Raw genomic sequence first — 19988 nt, 5'->3', positions numbered from 1 at the left:
GAGAAAGAAACATGGAAAGATAAACACCAAAATGTTACAGTAGTTATCTGTAAGTAGTAAAATAGCAGATTTATATTTTCTGTCCTTCCATTCTTTTTAATTTATTCTTGCTTTATCTACATTTCCTGCATTTTTGTTATGAACATATTACCCATGCAATTTTTTAAAGTTACACCAAAAAAAAAATCACGTTGCTCAAAAATTTTCAGATATAGTAAGAAACTATGTTTAAAGGAATAGACCCAGATGGTAACTATGCTATTTTAAGTTTCTTCGCACAAAACTCTCTCTCACTGGGTAATTCAGAACACAGGACCACAAAGGTTATCTATCTAGACACAAAATTTTAGAACAATAACTTTTTTAAGAGCTATGGCCTCAAGTATATTTCAAACAAAACTTTTCAGTCCTTTAGACATTGTTTAAAGAAAAAAAACCTCACTAAATGAAAAGGTTCTATAATCTTCAAATTGTGTAGTTTAAATCCAAAGGACTTAATCCTATGGAAATTTAAAACAAAATAAAAATTTAACTCTTCCTGGTAAAAGATGAAGCCAGAGGTAGAATGGGAAGCCTTTAGAAGATTTTTAACAATTTTATTTTAGTTTGGAGATAAGATACAAAGCAAATCAGACCAGTCTCCTAGGTTCTTGAACTATAAAATCTCATTACAAAGACTCTCATTATACTGACTATCCAGTTATATTACTAATCACATTATGATCCTTGTGTTCATAAAGATGTATCAGATACATTGCTCTCTATATAACAGGCTGTACTACAAAGGTGTTATTTCTACTGTACTAGATATTCTATTCCATTATGCTTATCCTCATTTAAAGACTGTTAATAGAAAAAATTAAATGGATGTGCTTCAAAAACATACTTTGATTGTGTACAATATCCCTCATGTGAAAGGTTTTATAAAGTTGTCTTATTCCATGTCATCAGGAATGCTTTTATTTAAAAAATGCTTTTAAAAGTACACCAAATTATGTTTGAACTAAAAATGTAAGATGCCAAATAAAGCTGCAAAACATCTTCAATATTTCTCAAGATAGAAAATGGGATCCTGAAAGTATAACATGAAATTTATTATAAAAAGTAGAGTAATATCAAAACTTCAGCACCATTTTATGAGTAAAATAGTTCCTTCCACTCCATTCGGTTTTCAGAATCCTGGAATTTTGAGATGGCAGAACCAAGTGGCCAATCTGAACTTTCACTATCATCATCAAAACCATCTTTACCCTAAGACAATTCCAGTATGTGTATCATCTTCTTCTAGTACCACTATAACTGATAGTTTCATGATTCATTTCAAATTCCAGGAAATGTTATAACTTCACTCCCTTTTTGGTTATACTGATTCTTGACTGCTTAAATAGCATTAAAAGGGAGGAAAAAAAGTTCACAGGCAATCCAAAAAGGATTTCCTAATGAACTGCAGACTGTAGCATACCTCAAAGTACAAAGTGAAAAGTGAAATTTGTGATAGATTTTCATGCTTAGTTTCTGTACATTTCCCCCTCTGAGGGAAACACCCAAATCTAGCACTAATATTTTCAATCTCACTTTAATGTTCTACTTTTTGTCTTTGGTTCCTAATTACTGCTTTTCTTCCCTTCTAAAAATTCATTTATCTCTTTCAGTAAAAAGAACAGTAATAATATGTTGAACAACTCTGAAATAAATTTTGTCATGTAAAAAATTAATTACGCATTCCGAACCTGGTCACTGTAGTCCTCCGGGAATTGCCTCTGCACCTCAGGATCTGTAAATAATTGACAGATAATATTAATTGGCTTTGGATTAGTGAGCAAGCAGAGGATCACACATTAATATTTGATCAGAAGATGATAGCAGCCCTGGCAGGGGATCCAAGGGGGGCAGCTGAGGCTGCTATGTTGATGAGCACAAGGAAGGGCTCGGCAAGGCACTCCCATTACCCTCCTCCAGAAATATAAAAAAGAAAAATTTTAAAGACCTGATGCTACTGTTAACTTTAGACTATTACCTAATGCAAAAATCTTGCCAGCTGCAAATTGCCCTCAATATATTTTTCCAGAGAAATGATTCTTAAACCTGCTTGACTTTTCTTCTCTAATCAGCTGCCTCCTTTTCATTGTTACAGATGTTGGCTTGATAAACCTTAAGCACCAGCTTCAGACTGGAGAGAAAAGGAAAACGAGAGACTTCTTTCAAGGAAGAAATGCAAAACTCAGTGCTTTTAAAAAATAAAACATATCCTCCCCCAAGCACAAATGAACTCTTATGAAAAATGGATAAAAGTAGACCAAGTTTTCTTCAACACACAACAAAAACTTAACTTGTCAGTACAATCAAATAGCATGATATGAGAACTGTTTAACATAATTCAACTTGCTCAGAATCTATGAAAATATACAGGTTTGAAAATACCTTTCCTGACCATCTAGAATGAAATTACTAAAAGGGTCACCTAATTCTTAAATCATCTTGGCAAGATAATACAATTCTATGTCTGTAAATCAATACAGAAGTGTACTAATTAAAAGCTATTAGCACTCCATTTACTATTGATTATGAAAACATTAAATCTTTTCTAATAAAAAGATTTGGTTCTTCAAAACACATTAAGGGGAGTGATCAGAATAATATCTATGTGAGAAACCAAGTACCAGTGCAAAAAGTTTATGGAAAAGCACAGTGTATAAGGGTTTCCCATCTAACAGTGATCTCACAATGTATACTACTCACTTTTCACATCTAAAACACCAATTTACAACACTAATTTACTTTTCTGTGAAAGTGAATCCATGTAAAAGTTAAATGCTTCCAAATCACAATACAAAAGCACAGTTAGTGGTTATTTGGTGAAGAATCAAGAAAAAAGGAAGGACCTGTTTACTTACTACATTTAAAATCTAGAATATATCAATCTTCAATTTTCATTATAGCCAACGGATGTTATTTTTTTAATATCCAAGTCTAACAACGAAAGTAGGGAGATTCAAAAAGTCACACCAAAAATAGTTTCCCAAAATGGGTGGTACAAAAAAGTTGAATCTCTATGCAGACCATTTGGTTCTTGGGTGTCTTCTGGTTGACTTGAAGACTTGGGATCAATTTCTCTCTTTATTCTCAACTTCAGCTATTAGCAAGGTACCTATGACATGTCTAGATTGAAACTAACATCCCGTGGAGTACCATTCAAGGCTGCCCTGGTGGGTCAGAAGAAGAAGCTAGGGCTTATCTTTAGCCAGAAGGACTGAAACCACACAAGGTTTCAGTTCCCATGAGAGAGGAAACTAGATAGTACTGACACTGTAGCAGGAAAAGTACAGAATGAGTATCCCTTACCTGAAAATGCTTTGGACCAGAAGTGTTAAGTTTTAGAAGCTTTTCTGATTTTTAGAATATTTGCATAGACTTCAGTGGTTGAGTATTCATAATCCAAATATCTGAAATCTGAAATTCAGAGCATTTCTGATTTCCAGATTACTGATGCTTAACCTGTACTCTACAAAGAAAAAATAGCTAGTAAGGTACAAAGAACAGTCTGTTGCCCAAGAAACCTTTAAAAGTATACCATCAGGAATAGGGAGAAGGAAGGGACTTTAAAAAATTAGGGTTATAATTCCTAACATACACAAACAACTTAAAATTTGATCCAGAGACCAAAATATGCAGCTCTAAGTCATTGAGGGCCATAATAAAATAGAGGTTGGAAGAAACCACAAAATCAACTAAGGCTTATTCTTTTTCTTCCAATTGTCATGTGGGTAACACTTACTCTTCAACTAGAAAATTTCATTCAGATATGACTCCTATATAAATCTGTAATATCATGTTCTCTTTCTTGCAGTAGTTTGTGCTTCTTGGGAACCACAAAACAGAAATAAAACCAAAGGCTATTTTTCTATCACTAATTTGTGAAGGGATAAACATTAGGGACTAGCATTTGTGGTATATTCTTCAATTTTAAAAAAGTTTCTTATTCATGGGTGGGAGAAGGTTCTTAAAACTAATCAACTCTGTTTAAAAGAAACTATATTCATGTAAGACTTTTCACTTTAAAAATGTATTTTATTCACAGACATGCATAAGAGAACTGAAAAACAGAAGAAATGGACAAAAAGAAAAATCTACCTATTTTAACACACTGAAGGAAAAGATGGCTATGGTATGCCAACATAAAGGCCTTCCAACCATATCATCCTAACCACTGCCTGACAGGGAATGTAAACATCACCAATTAAACTCCTTGAACTGTCCTAAGACTATCCCTCAAGTGAGAGTCCCAAATTTTAACAGATTAAGGTTCCAAGATAACATATGAGTGATTATTTACTACAAATCAAGCATAAAACTTTTGTTTAGTTCTCTTTAAGGCCCCTGAGGTTTACAAAAAGCAAAACTCATGGGTCCTTAATATTCTCTAAAACAATGCTTTTAAAAACTGAAGTCCAACTATAAAGTTCCATTCAATTAGCTCAAAGATCCAGTCTGATAGTTAATAAAACTATGAAAGCCATTTTATAAAAATTAACAGAGACTACAAAAAATTTATTTGAATTTTCTTAAAAATCTCTATTTTGCACAGGAGGTTGAAATCTTGTTTCACATTGAGTTGATCACAATGCCATAATGTCACCAAAATATCGACATTGGAAACATCTGAGTTAAAAAGGTCCAAATACAATCTGCTTTTCTCAAGCAACACAACACCCGCCTCACTAACAGTTTCAGCATGGCACATGTACAAAACCTAGCACCCTGCAGTTAAGCAAACCGCCTTTAAATTTTCTGTCTGGCAGCAATCCACTTGCGTGTCTGTATGTTTTTACAAGTACTCTATGTATTTCATTGCGTCAGCTGCATTTCTTTGAGTTTTAAATGGTCTGGGAACATTTTATGAAATGTTCTATATCTTTATATGGAAAATAACATACACTGGAAAACTGCATTGGTCTAATATTTATGTATCTATTTCTTTATCCACCATCCAATGCTATAATTGCTTATGTTCCAAAACACCTTCTCACATTCATATGCTCACCGCCAAATGCAGTGTCACCAAACAGCTAACTTTCAACACAAAAATCTGCAGATGAGAGTACTTCCATGGAAGAAAGTAACATAACAATTTGCTTAGGCAATTGGCAGTAAGAATAGAGTTATCAGCATATGTCAAGCTTTTTTCCTAAGAACTGTCTCTCTGACAGAAAATTAAGAACATAATGGAGTGGTACACAGAACACTATTCTTTCCTTACCCTCCCCTCTTAGCAACTTTCTCCTGATTTAAGTCATAGTTTCTTACAAATTTAAAAATCAATTTCATCATTTCCCAGGAAAATACTTTTCAACAGCAAATAAGGTATTTAAAATATCTTTCCAATAATATGTATCATATGATAGAGTCTACACATCTTTTACTAAACAGCCCTAAAAGAGGCAGTTGGCTCTTAAAGAGGTTTCACATCATGTCAATGTGATGGGTCACTACCTCTCCCAGGATCACAGACATCCATGAGGCTGTCCCCACAAAAATGTGTGCACCACTCACCTGAGTACCACAAGAGGCATTCCATATTTTAAACAAGACATTTCACAAGATAGAACTTTCAACAGCACAATCTCATTCAGGCAGAGAACATGACCATGCATAAAAAGCTACATCTTCACATCAGGAGTTAAAAAAAAAAAAAAAAAAAAGATCTCCAGAACAAACATGTCTTACTTCTTTTCTTTTTAAAAACAAAACAAAGACTAATTTTCTTCCATCTCAATGGCCTATGCTTTCTAGTCTTCTATACATACTTTTAAATCTTTAAGATATACCAGATTGCCACAGGATGTTTAATTAATAGAATAAGAGTTTGGGCAAGACTTACTGGAAAGGTACTATAAATTATTTTACACAGGCTCCAAAATCCTTGAGTTCTGCCTTAGGCTTAAAGTTCCTAGAAAACGTGGTAGACAGATCTTTTACAACAGAAATACAAAATAATTCATAAAAGCACCATAGTTACATACGAGGGCTCGTTTGCACATCAGTAACTAGTATGAATACACTCACACACAAGACCAAATTATTTCCCCATTTCCCACTCTGTCACACCAATGACTCCATTTGAAGAGTTAAGGCATGACATATTTTTTAATTGATTTAAAAATACACTGACTTCGTTTGTATGAAATAAATATGTAATAGTTGCATATTGACCAAATGTCACTAACTTCTATAACTGGAGCTCCTTTAGGAAATTTAAGAGAAGCTACAAATGTAGCATTTAATACGGGAACCCACACTGCTTTCACTTTTAACATGCCAAGTATCAAGGCAGAAAACATCACAGTTAATGCCTACTGAATTTGTCCAATCATTATTTCAAGGATATTTCAGTTCAAAAGAGACAAAATAGTGAACACCTTTAAATTCACAATTATAAAAATCTGCTCTTTAAAAAAGCAGAACTTTAACTTTAGCTATAAATGATATAATCTCATTGTTCAATTTCATGGAGTTTAAGATACCACCTTCCTCTCTCCACAACCATAAATGTTAATCCAAGCTATAATCAGATTTAATTTTCCAGATGAGAAGATGGGAATATGCTGCAAACAGGATAATAGACCACTCCACTGTTCTTTCATTAATGGCATTTTCCAATTTCACACACCAAAAATGTAGACTCAGAAAATGGTCTAAGAAGTTGTGCCATCTTGTGAAGACCAGCTCAATCTTTCCCAAAACACATTCAGAAATAACTTTCTTTTAATCTGCAAGGAAGAGTTTAAAAATTTTTGCATAATGCAGAATAAAGTTTCCTGGTAGTATGACTACTAACTAGACTTGGTTAAATAAAGAATTTCAAGGACACTGCTTATTAAACCTATTAAAGTTATTTTTAAAAATTCAGCTTCATTTATTTTATATTGTAAAATATCTGAATCATTAGTTGAGCATTTTAACTGAATACAATTATTCTAGTAAATTATTCCTTTTATGATAGTTAAAATTTACTTATTTAAAAAACCATATTTTTAAGAGGAATGCTTCAAATGTTTTATGTAGTTAAAAGATCAACATGTTTTCCTTGATGATGAAACAAAAATCCTTTTTTTGTCTTTCAAACATTCCTAAATTAAAAAATCACTATTTTTTTAAGTTACTAGTTTTAAAATTTCAAAGGAGTCTAACTCACCAATTAGGAAAAAAATCATTTTTAAGAACTTTAAATGAACATTTATTTGGTTTCGGTATACAAGTGGAATCTGTAATTTTAAAAAAAAATCTATTCCATGTATTAATTTTTTGCCATGAATTATGCAACTGTAAGATAGAAAAACATTACATCATCCCAAATTTACTTTAAGATCATTTTTTATTTGTTCTTTTTAGATATACATGACAGTAAAGTGTCTTTTGACATATTACATACACATGGAGCATAACTTATTCTAATTATGATGCATCATCCCAATTTTAAACTGCGATTCTGTTCTAGCAACACCCTCCCTAACACTGGAATTTAAAATACAATTAAATACTATTTCAAAAGCAGCCAGCCTGATAATATAGAAACAGTTGACCATCTACACCTTAATAATAAAAGCACAAAGAGTTTACTGAAGGAAAGAGCAAAACCCACCTCAGTATGGCAAGCATGAGACCATTCACATGCCCGATTCCTCCTCCGACTAACATATTCTGCCTTTCTGACATATCCTGCTCCAAAGTGACTATTTATGCATAAACAGCAGACACTGACCTATTGTTTTCAGTTGTTGGAGTTATGAATGTTGTACAGTTACCAATTAAGTGAATCAACAAGTCCTAAATGCATCAGCTGTTCTACAAATAATGAGTCCACTGACATTACAGAATAAAATCTAGAGTTTCATCTTTCCTTCTGGAGAATGCTGATGGATTTCAACCAGTAAATGCCACTGCCTACTAATACTTTGAAATTTTTTCATAACTTTATCTACAAAAGGAATATCAATTTGATCCTTAGCCAAACTTACATCATGTACACCCCAAAATCAAAACATAAATGAAATTCCAAAGAGGATTTTAAAATGAAAAAGAGAAGGTAACTATGTGCTAAAGGAGGGGCCGTGGAGGCAGGGGTCAAAAGAATATGTGTGCCTTGTCCCTACTGCATATCTTAGCTTTCAACTTTTATTACTATTTAAATTCTAATATTTAGGCACTTGTTAAATTAGTTAAGAATTAAGAACTAATCCCTAAAACATATCAGACTGATAGATAACACATAGATGAAGTCTGTATTTAATGGCTTTAATATCAGGCTTCATGTAATGTTTCTATGATCTAGGATTCATTTTAACCCATCTTTTCACTTTATTTTGCAGTACTGGGGATTGAAACCTGGGCCTTGGCCTGAAGCAGGTGGTCTATCACTGAGCTAGACCCCAGCCCTATTCTATCTTTCTGAATGAGCAACCTAAGTGTCACATCTTTATGCCAATGTGAATAATGACTTTAGAGTTAACCTAAATGACAGCTGTACCCTTTATGTATTACAAAGGTGACATCACTGCATATGGTCTTCATAAATAGATATATCACATTTGTCAAATTTGGTGAAAAGAGATGATTTAATTACTGATTCAAATATTAAGCTATGGATGGAGTACCCACTATGTGCCAGTGCTGTGATTGATACTGGCAAAATTTCTGCTTTTACCTTCATGAAAGCTATGCTATCAGGACCATTGTGACAACTTTATCACAAAGAAATCAAAAGGTTGTCTGGGATTTCAAACTTGTCTAAAGTTATAAAATTTGTATTTAATCATAGTTCAAACACTCGATGTGGCTGGCCCAAATGAATAAGCTACAGTCTCCTGTCCTCCAGGAGTTTGCGATCTAACTAACCCTAATTAGAGAACACAGAGTTAAACAAGTCGTTACCATAGACTTGGTCAGCTCTGTGGCAGGGATTAACACAGGGGCAGGTAGCCTTGCCCAGAGGGGAAAGAAGGCTTCAGGGACGAAGTAGTAGAGAAGGAATATTAGACCAAAGTTCATTCCAGGATGTACTACACCTACTTCTGAAGGATATACAATATAAAAAGAAGGTTTTTTGTGGTGCCAGGTCCCATGTTTCTCTTATCTTTGCCTTCTACAAAATGGCTTGCCTGCTATAAATACCTAACAAATATCTGAAGTATAACAGAAGAAAATAAACTCATTAAATATGCTGTTTCTCCAAGTGGATGAAAGGCCAATTTCAAATCATCCAATTGAAAACAAGCCTTTGAATGCTACAGGCTTCCTAAATTTCACATCGGCATGTAGTAAGCACACAACAAATACTAGTTGTTATATTATTAACCCCAATGGAGAAATAAGCAAACACTATAAATTAGATGCCTACAGACGTATAGGTGTGCCTCAAATTGGAAATATGGGTGTTCCTGAAATAAACTTTTATAAACCCAATTAAAATTTTCCCATTGCCTTCTATTACTCACTTAGAAATGTTATAACTTTATCAGAAACTGATTTTCCCTACATTGTCAGTGGTTCCCAAATCTTTAAGCTACAATTTATTTTTGCCTTCTGGCATCTGTTTGCTAATGATCTGTAAACATCAGATGCACTAGGGACTCTCCCAGATTTATAGAAACCCTGAGGTGAATATGTATAAACTGAAGGACCTTTCTGCTAATATTTTTGCTTTCTAAGTTTGCAGGCTGAGTTTCAGAAACAGAGGCCCAGTAAACAGTTTTGCAGTAACGACTTTACCTCTACCAGCTACGACTTGTTGAATGCCTCAGTATACCAGTCATTACCTTAGGTGGTTTAACTTACTTTATTTAATCACAACAACCCTAGTACGTAAGGAGATGTATCACTATTTTTATAAATAAGAAAGTGAGGCTCACAAAGAGCAAATTCACAGTTAAGTAAGAGCTGGGATTCGGCCTGGATCCATCAGATTCCAAAGAATCCAACACTGGCTTTCTTTTTTGGTTTTATTTATTTATGTCCTCATGTTGATCTGTCTTCTAGTCATTATTGTGACTCAACAATAAGAATACATCTGGACAAATAACTAAAACATGTTGTCATGAAATAGGCCTTAGCAGATTATGAATGAGAGCTTTCCAATTCCTCTATTTAAATTCCTTTGCCAAGTTCAGGATATAATAAAAATGACTACAAAGTAGCACTCAACTAGTGAATATGATATTTAGAAGATGAACTCATTAAAAACTCAGGATAGGACTGGGGTTTTAGCTCAGTGGTAGAGTGCTTGCCTAGAATGTGTGAGGCACTGGGTTCTATCCTCATCACATAAACATAAATAAATAAAGTAAAGGCACTGTGTCCAACTACAACAAAAAAAATTTAAATAAAAATAAAAAATATAAACAGAATAATTTGAAGGCTAGATGCTATTTTTGTATCGTCTATGAAAAAAATTAAACAGTAAATGAGGAGAGAAAAAAATGTTTTCCTACTTAGGAAAATGTGTTTCCTAGTTCCTCTAAACCACACTGAGAACCCCAGTGCTAAGACCAACCTAGTGCATACAGTATAGATAAAAGCTGATATCTCCACAAGTGAAACACACTGTACCCGTCAAAGAAAAGATTTTCTTATACCAAAATTCTGCCTCTCTCTCCCGGGAATATTGCTGCCTGCCCCATCTGTACTATCAGAGAAGCAGTGCATATCCCAAATATCACTTATTTTTGTGTGTGTGACTTATTATGACAAATAGTGACATAAATTTACTATTTCAACTAATTTTAAGTGCATGGTACTATGACATTAAGTAATTCACACTGTTATACAACAATCACCACCAGTCTATCTCCAGAACCTTTCATCTTCCTCAACTGAGACTTTAAACTCATTAAATGACACCTCTTCATTATCTCCTCCTCCCAGCCGCTGGCAAACACCGTCTGTGTTCTGTTTCTATATAATTTACTACTCTAGGTACCTCATCAAAGTGGAGTCATACAGCATTTGTCTATTTGTGACTGACTTATATCACTTGCATAATGTCTTCAAGGTTCCTCCATGTTGCAACATGTGTCAGAATGTTGTTCCTTTTTTTAAAGTTGAATAATATGTATATACTACACTGTTTATCCATTATTCCATCAATGCATACTTGGTTGACTTTCACCTTTCACCTATTGTTTATCAGTCTGCCAAGAATATGGGCATACATATATCTGTCCAAGTTCCTGTTTCCACTTCTTTTGGGTATATGCCACTAGTGGAATTGTTGGATCACATGATAATTCTACATTAAAAATTTAGAGGACCTATACCACTTTTCATATGTTTCAAGACCTTTATGTTATAAAGCTATCATAATGGTCTAGAGTCCTTAACCTCACCATTAATAGCAACCTATCCAATTTTATCTCCATGTCAATTATTAATCTCCAAGTCTAATTAGTCTAATCAATTTCACTTTCCCACAAAACTTGACATGTTCTTGTTATCTTTCTCCTCTTACCAGCATCCCAATCAGACCGTTTTAAAAGATATGCTTAGGCATCACAATTTATACATGTGGCAAACTGTAGTCTTATATGAATCAACATCCAATCACACTAGCACTTTTTTAAAAATTAAAAGATCTTCCAAACAAAAACTAAACAAAGAAATCATAGAACTCAATAACACAATAACTTAGACTTAACAGACATATATAGAATATTCCATCCATCAATGAGCAAATTCACTTTCTTCTCAGCAGCACATGGAACCTTCTCTAAAATAGACCATATGTTATGCCACAAAGCAATCCTTAGTAAAAGCAAAAAAATAGAGATACTATCTTGTGTTCTATCAGATCATAATGGAATGAAATTAGAAATCAGTGACAAAATAAAAAATAAAAATTACTCCAACACCTGGAGACTAAATAATACGCTATTGAATGAAGCATGGATAACAGAAAACATCATGGAGGAGATAATGACAATACAACATATGAAAATCTCTGGGATGCTATGAAAGAGTACTAAGAGGAAAATTCATTGCACATAGCACATTCAAGAAAAGAATAAAAAGTCAACAACTAAATGACCTAACATTACAGCTCAAAGCCCTAGAAAAAGAAGAACAGAACACCACCAAAAGTAGTAGAAGACAGGAAATGATTAAAATCAGAGCTAAAATCAATGAAACTGAAACAAAAAAAAATTCAAAAAATTGACAAAACAAAAAGTTGGTTCTTTGAAAAAGTAAACAAAATAGACAAACCCTTAGCCACACTAACATAAAGAGAAAAAACTCAAATTATGAAAATTTGTGATGAAAAAGGAAATATCACAAGAGACGCCACTGAAATACATAATGAGAAGCTACTTTGAAAATCTATATTCCAACAAAATAGAAAATACCAAAGACATAGACAAATTTCTAGAGACATATGATCCTCCCAAACTGAACCAGGAGTTTACACAATTTAAACAGATCAATATCAAGCAAAGAAATAGAAGAAGTTATCAAAAGCCTACCAACCAAGAAAAGCCCAGGTCCAGATGGATTCTCAGCTGAGTTCTACAAGACCTTCAAAGAAGAACTCATTCCAATACTTCTCAAAGTATTCCAGGAAATAGAAAAGGAGGGAACCCTACCAAACTCATTCTACGAAGCTAATATCACTCTCATATCCAAACAAGGCAAAGACACATCAAGGAAAGAAAATTTTAGACCAATATCCTTGATGAATATAGACGCAAAGATCCTTAACAAAATACTGGCAAACTGTATCCAAAAACATATAAAGAAGATAGTGCACCACGATCAAGTGGGGTTCATCCCGGGAATGCAAGGTTGGTTTAACATCTGTAAATCAATAAATGTAATCCATCATGTCAATAGACTTAAGGATAAGAATCATATGGTTATTTCAATTAACTCAGAAAAAGCGATCGACAAAATAAAACACCCCTTCATGCTCAAAACACTAGAAAATATAGGGATAGAAGGAACATACCTGAACATTGTAAAGGCTATTTAGGCTAAGCCCACAGTCAACATCATTCTTTTTTTTTTTTTTTTTTTTTTTTCTGGTTTTTTTTTTTTTTTTTTTTATTGTGAACAAATGGGATACATGTTCTTTCTCTGTTTGTACATAGAGTAAAGGCATACCATTTGTGTAATCATACGTTTACATAGGGTGATGTTGGTTGATTCATTCTGTTATTTTTTCCCCTTCCCCCCACCCCTCCCATCCCTCTTTTCCCTCTATACAGTCCTTCCTTCCCCCATTCTTGCCCCCCTCCCTAACCCTCACTCTAACCCTAAAACTAACCCCTCCCACGCCCCATTATGTATCATCATCCACTTATCAGCGAGATCATTCTTCCTTTGGTTTTTTGAGATTGGCTTATCTCACTTAGCATGATATTCTCCAATTTCGTCCATTTGCTTGCAAATGCCATAATTTTATCATTCTTTATGGCTGAGTAATATTCCATTGTATATATATGCCACAGTTTCTTTATCCATTCATCAACTGAAGGGCATCTAGGTTGGTTCCACAATCTGGCTATGGTGAATTGAGCAGCAATGAACATTGATGTGGCTGTATCTCTGTAGTATGCTGATTTTAAGTCCTTTGGGTATAGGCCAAGGAGTGGGATAGCTGGGTCAAATGGTAGTTCCATTCCAAGTTTTTTAAGGAATCTCCATACTGCCTTCCAGAGTGGTTGCACTAATTTGCAACCCCACCAGCAATGTATGAGTGTACCTTTTTCCCCACATCCTCGCCAACACCTGTTGTTGCTTGTGTTTTTGATAATCGCCATTCTGATTGGGGTGAGATGGAATCTTAGGGTGGTTTTGATTTGCATTTCTTTATTACTAGAGATGTTGAACATTTTTCCATATGTTTGTTGATTGTTTGTAGGTCTTCTTCTGTGAAGTGTCTGTTCATTTCCTTAGACCATTTGTTGATTGGATTATTTGTAGTCTTGGTGTTGAGTTTTTTGAGTTCTTTATAGATTCTGGAGATTAGTGCTCTATCTGAAGTGTGATTGGCAAAGATTTTCTCCCACTCTGTAGGTTCTTTCTTCACATTGCTGATAGTTTCCTTTGCTGAGAGAAAGCTTTTTAGTTTGAATCTATCCCAGTTGTTGATTCTTGCTTTTATTTCTTGTGCTATGGGAGTCCTGTTGAGGAAGTCTGGTCCTAAGCCGACATGTTGAAGATCTGGACCTACTTTTTCTTCTATAAGATGCAGGGTCTCTGGTCTGATTCCAAGGTCCTTAATCCATTTTGAGTTTAGTTTTGTGCACGGTGAGAGATATGGGTTTATTTTCATTTTGTTGCATATGGATTTCCAGTTTTCCCAGCACCATTTATTGAAGAGGCTATCTTTTCTCCATTGCATATTTTTGGCCCCTTTGTCTAGTATGAGAAAATTATATTTGTTTGGGTTTGTGTCCGTGTCCTCTATTCTGTACCATTGATCTACCTGTCTATTTTGGTACCAATACCATGCCGTTTTTGTTACTATTGCTTTGTAGTACAGTTGAAGTTCAGGTATTGCAATACCCCCTGCTTCATTTTTCCTGCGAAGGATTGCTTTAGCAATTCTGGGTTTCTTATTCTTCCAGATGAATTTCATGATTGCTTGTTCTACTTCTGTAAGGTACATCATTGGGATTTTAATTGGAATTGCATTGAATCTGTATAGCACTTTTGGTAGTATGGCCATTTTGACAATATTAATTCTGCCTATCCAGGAACATGGGAGATCTTTCCATCTTCTAAGGTGTTCCTTAATTTCTTTCTTTAGTGTTCTGTAGTTCTCATTGTAGAGGTCTTTCACCTCTTTTGTGAGATTGATTCCCAAGTATTTTATTTTTTTCGGGGCTATTGTGAATGGAGTAGTTTTCCTAACTTCTCTTTCTGAAGATTCATCACTTATGTATAAAAATGCATTGGATTTATGAGCATTGATCTTGTATCCTGCTACTTTACTGAATTCACTTATGAGTTCTAAGAGTTTTCTGGTGGAATTTCCTGGTTCCTCTAAGTATATAATCATATCATCAGCAAATAGGGATAGTTTGAGTTCTTCTTTTCCAATTCGTATCCCTTTAATTTCTTTGGTCTGTCTAATTGCTCTGGCTAGAGTTTCAAGGACGATATTGAATAGGAGTGGTGAGAGAGGGCATCCCTGCCTTGTTCCAGATTTTAGGGGGAATGCTTTCAGTTTTTCACCATTAAGAATAATATTAGCCATGGGCTTAGCATAGATGGCCTTTACAATGTTAAGGAACGTTCCCACTATCCCTATTTTTTCTAGTGTTTTGAGCATGAAGGGGTGCTGTATTTTATCAAATGCTTTTTCTGCATCTATTGAAATAATCATGTGATTCTTGACTTTAAGTCTGTTGATATGGTGAATTACATTTATTGATTTCCTGATGTTGAACCAACCTTGCATCCCTGGGATGAAACCCACTTGATCATGGTGCACTATCTTTTTAATACATTTTTGTATGCGATTTGCTAAAATTTTGTTGAGAATTTTTGCGTCGATGTTCATTAAGGATATTGGTCTGAAATTTTCTTTCCTCGATGTGTCTCTGTCTGGTTTAGGTATCAGGGTGATATTGGCTTCGTAGAATGAGTTTGGGAGGGTTCCCTCCTCTTCTATTTCATGGAATACTTTGAAGAGTATTGGAATGAGCTCTTCTTTAAAGGTTTTGTAGAACTCGGCTGAGAAACCATCAGGTCCTGGACTTTTCTTTGTTGGTAGGCTTTTGATGACTTCTTCTATTTCATTACTTGAAATTGGTCTATTTAAATTGTGTATGTCCTCCTCGTTTAGTTTAGGCAATTCATAGGTCTCTAGAAACTTGTTGATATCTTTGAAATTTTCTATTTTGTTGGAATATAGATTTTCAAAATAGCTTCTAATTATGTTTTGTATTTCAGTCGAGTCTGTTGTGATATTTCCTTGTTCATTCCGAATTTTGGTGATTTGGGTTTTCTCTCGTCTTCTCTTTGTTAGTGTGGCTAAAGGTTTATCAATTTTGTTTATTTTTTCGAAGAACCAACTATTTATTTTGTCAATTTTTTGTATTGTTTCTTTCGTTTCAATTTCGTTGATTTCAGCTCTGAGTTTAACTATTTCCTGTCTTCTACTACTTTTGGTGTTGGTCTGTTCTTCTTTTTCTAGGGCTTTGAGCTGTAGTGTTAGGTCATTTATTTTTTGAGTTTTACTTCTTTTATTAAATGCGCTCCATGAAATAAATCTTCCTCTAAGTACCGCTTTCATAGTGTCCCAGAGATTTTGATATGATGTTTCTTTGTTCTCGTTTACCTCTAAGAATTTTTTAATTTCCTTCCTAATATCTTCTGTTATCCATTCCTCATATAATAGCATATTGTTTAATCTCCAGGTGTTGGAGTAATTTCTATTTTTTGCTCTTTCATTTATTTCTAGTTTCAATCCATTATGGTCTGATAAAATACAAGGAAGTGTCTCTATCTTCTTGTATTTACTAACATTAGCTTTGTGGCATAATATATGGTCTATTTTAGAGAAGGATCCATGTGCTGCTGAGAAGAAAGTGTATTCACTCTTCATTGGATGGTATATTCTATAAATGTCTGTTAAGTCTAAATTATTGATTGTGTTATTGAGATCTATGGTTTCTTTGTTCAATTTTTGTTTGGAAGATCTGTCCAGTGGTGAGAGAGGCGTGTTAAAATCACCTAGTATTATTGTATTGTGGTCTATTTGGTTTCTGAGATTGAGAAGGATTTGTTTGACATACATGGATGAGCCACTGTTTGGGGCATAGATATTTATGATTGTTATGTCTTGCTGATTTATGGTTCCCTTAAGCATTATGAAATGTCCTTCTTTATCCCTTCTGATTAACTTTGGCTTGAAGTCCACTTTATCTGAAATGAGGATGGATACCCCAGCTTTTTTGCTGGGTCCATGTGCATGGTAAGTTTTTTCCCATCCTTTCACCTTTAGTCTATGGGTATCTCTTTCTAAGAGATGAGTCTCTTGCAGGCAACATATTGTTGGATCTTTCTTTTTTATCCAATCTGCCAGTCTATGTCTTTTGATTGATGAATTCAGGCCGTTAATATTCAGGGTTATTATTGAGATATGATTTGTATTCCCGGTCATTTGACTCATTTTATTCATTTATTTGCTTATTTTTGACACAACTTGGTTCCTCTTTATTTGAGAATTCCTTTAGGATATCTCCTCCCTTTGCTGATTTGCTTCTTTGTTTTTCATATCTTCTTCATGGAATATTTTGCTGAGAATGTTCTGTAATGCTGGCTTTCTTTTTGTATATTCTTTTAGCTTTTGTTTATCATGGAAGGATTTTATTTCGTCGTCAAATCTGAAGGTAAGTTTTGCTGGGTATAAGATTCTTGGTTGGCATCCATTTTCTTTTAGGGCTTGAAAAATGTTATTCCAGGCCCTTCTAGCTTTTAGGGTCTGGATTGAAAAATCTGCTGATATCCGTATTGGCTTCCCCCTGAATGTAATTTGGTTCTTTTCTCTCACAGCCTTTAAGATTCTGTCTTTATTTTGTATGTTGGGTATTTTCATTATAATGTGCCTTGGTGTGGGTCTGTTGTAATTTTGTGTATTTGGAGTCCTGTAAGCCTCTTGAACTTGATTTTCCATTTCGTTCTTCAGATTTGGGAAATTTTCTGAAATTATCTCATTGAATAGGTTGTGCATTCCTTTGGTTTGTTTCTCTAAGCCTTCCTCAATCCCAATAATTCTCAAATTTGGCCTTTTCATGATATCCCATAGTTCTTGGAGATTCTGTTCATGATTTCTTACCATCTTCTCTGTTTGTTCGACTTTGTTTTCGAGGTTAAATATTTTGTCTTCAATATCTGAGGTTCTGTCTTCCAGGTGTTCTATCCTATTGGTTGTGCTTTCTATGGAGTTCTTAATTTGGTTTATTGTTTCCTTCATTTCAAGGATTTCTGTTTGGTTTTTTTTTCAATATCTGTAACTCTTTATTGAAATGGTCTTTTGCTTCCTGTATTTGCTCTTTTAACTGTCTATTGGTGCGTTCATTCAATGCCTGCATTTGCTCTTTCATTTCATCGTTTGCTTCTCTTATCATGTTGATTATGTACATTCTGAACTCCCTTTCTGACATTTCTTCTGCCATGCTGTCATTGGATTTTATTGATATAACATCCAGATTTGTTTGAGGCATTTTCTTCCCTTGTTTTCTCATATTGTTCAGGTATCAGTGGACTCCTGGGCTTGGGAGCCCTGCCCTTTGCAGACGAGTCTCCTTAGGTGGCCCCTCCTCAGAGAGCTGCCCGAAATCCTGGAACCTTCGCTCCACCCCTCAGCTGGTCTCTGTGTAGCTCTCCTGGGCCTGGGAGCCTCACCCTTCGTAGACGAGTCTCCTTAGGTTGTCCCTTCTTAGAGAAGTTGCCCGAAGTCCTGGAACCTTCACTTCGCCCCTCAGCTTGTCTCTCCACCTCCTCTGGGCAGTCCCCTCCTCGTTGCTCAGGCGGTTGCTGGATCCAAACAACTCGCCGCCTGGGCAGGGCAGCCTTCGCAGGCAACGTTCTCTTTCTCTGGCAGCCGCTCTTTCTCTGGCAGCCGCTGGAGCCCTGGCAGATCGCTTCAAAACCAAGCAGTGTGTCGCGCAACCTCCTTTGCAAAGTTCCCCGCTTTCCGAGTTCACTGCTCCAGCGGGGGAGGTGTGACTTGCCGCCTGGGCAGGGCAGCCTTCGCAGGCAACGTTCCCAGGGGCCCAGACCTCCCTCCTGGGCTTGGGAGCCTCACCCTTCGCAGACGAGTCTCCTTAGGTTAGAGAATCTGCCCGCGGTCCTGGAAACTTCAATCCGCCATTTTTCGCTCCGCTACGCTGTCCGTGTTTACCGCTCTGGTGGGGGAGGGGCGACCCGCCGAGTCACTCTACTTCACAAAGTTCCCTGCGTCCCGGGGCTACTGCCCCATCGGGGACGCCTCCCCTATGGGAGAGACTCACCCGGCGGCTTTGAGTTGGTCCCAAGTCACTATCTCCTCTTTTGAATCTTGAGTCCTGGAGCAACATGAAATGCAGCCGCCCTCTAGTCCGCCATCTTGAAGGTCAACATCATTCTTAACGGAGAACAACTGAAAGCATTCCCTTTAAAAACTGGAACAAGATAGGGATGCCTTCTTTCGCCACTTCTATTCAACATTGTCCTTGAAATACTAGCCAGAACAATTAGACAGACTAAAGAAATTAAAGGGATATGAATAGGAAAAGAGGAACTCAAAGCTGTCACTATTTGCTGATGACATGATTCTCTATTTAGAGGATGCAAAAAACTCCTCCAGAAAACTTCTAGACTTCATAAATGAATTCAGCAAAATAGCAGGATATAAAATCAACACACATAAATCTAAAGGATTTTTATACATAAGTGATGAAACATCTGAAAGGGAAATGAGGAAAACAACTCCATTTGCAATATCCTCAAAAAAAAAACAAAACAAAATACTTGGGACTCAATCTAATCAAAGAGGTGAAAGATCTCTACAATGAAAACTTCAAAACATTGAAGAAAGAAATTGAGGAAAACCTTAGAAGATGGAAAGATCTCCCATGTTCTTGAATAGGCAGAATTAATATTATCAAAATGGCCATACTTCCAAAGATGCTATATAGATTTAATGCAATTCCAATTAAAATCCCCATGACAGTTCTCATAGAAACAGAAAAAGCAATATGAAATCTGTCTGGAAGAACAAAAGACCCAGAATAGCCAAAGCAATCCTGGGCAGGAAGAGTGATGCAAGAGGTATCACCACACCAGACCTTAAACTCTACTACAGAGCAATAGTAAAACGGCATGGTACTGGCACCAAAATAGACAGGTAGATCAATGGTACAGGATAGAAGACAGGGAGACATACCCACATAAGTACAGTAACCTCACACTAGACAAAGGAGTCAAAAACTTACAATGGAGAAAAGATA

General features: G+C 35.4%; 1 protein-coding gene across 8 annotated transcripts in view; it reads right to left on the bottom strand.

Annotated features, from left to right (window-relative positions):
- Dennd1a (DENN domain containing 1A) overlaps window positions 1–19988 on the bottom strand; it is a 515895-nt gene that overhangs the window by 365268 nt on the left and 130639 nt on the right. For all 8 annotated transcript variants that reach the window (XM_047525191.1, XM_047525194.1, XM_047525192.1 and 5 more), the window contains exon 3: window positions 1731–1774. In XM_047525191.1, coding sequence (XP_047381147.1) covers window positions 1731–1774 — 44 coding nt within the window. The remainder of the gene's footprint in view (window positions 1–1730; window positions 1775–19988) is intronic.

The sequence above is a fragment of the Sciurus carolinensis genome, chromosome 14 (genome assembly GCF_902686445.1).
Source record: "Sciurus carolinensis chromosome 14, mSciCar1.2, whole genome shotgun sequence".
Lineage (NCBI taxonomy): Eukaryota > Metazoa > Chordata > Mammalia > Rodentia > Sciuridae > Sciurus > Sciurus carolinensis.
This window is presented reverse-complemented; position numbering and strand designations above follow the sequence as displayed.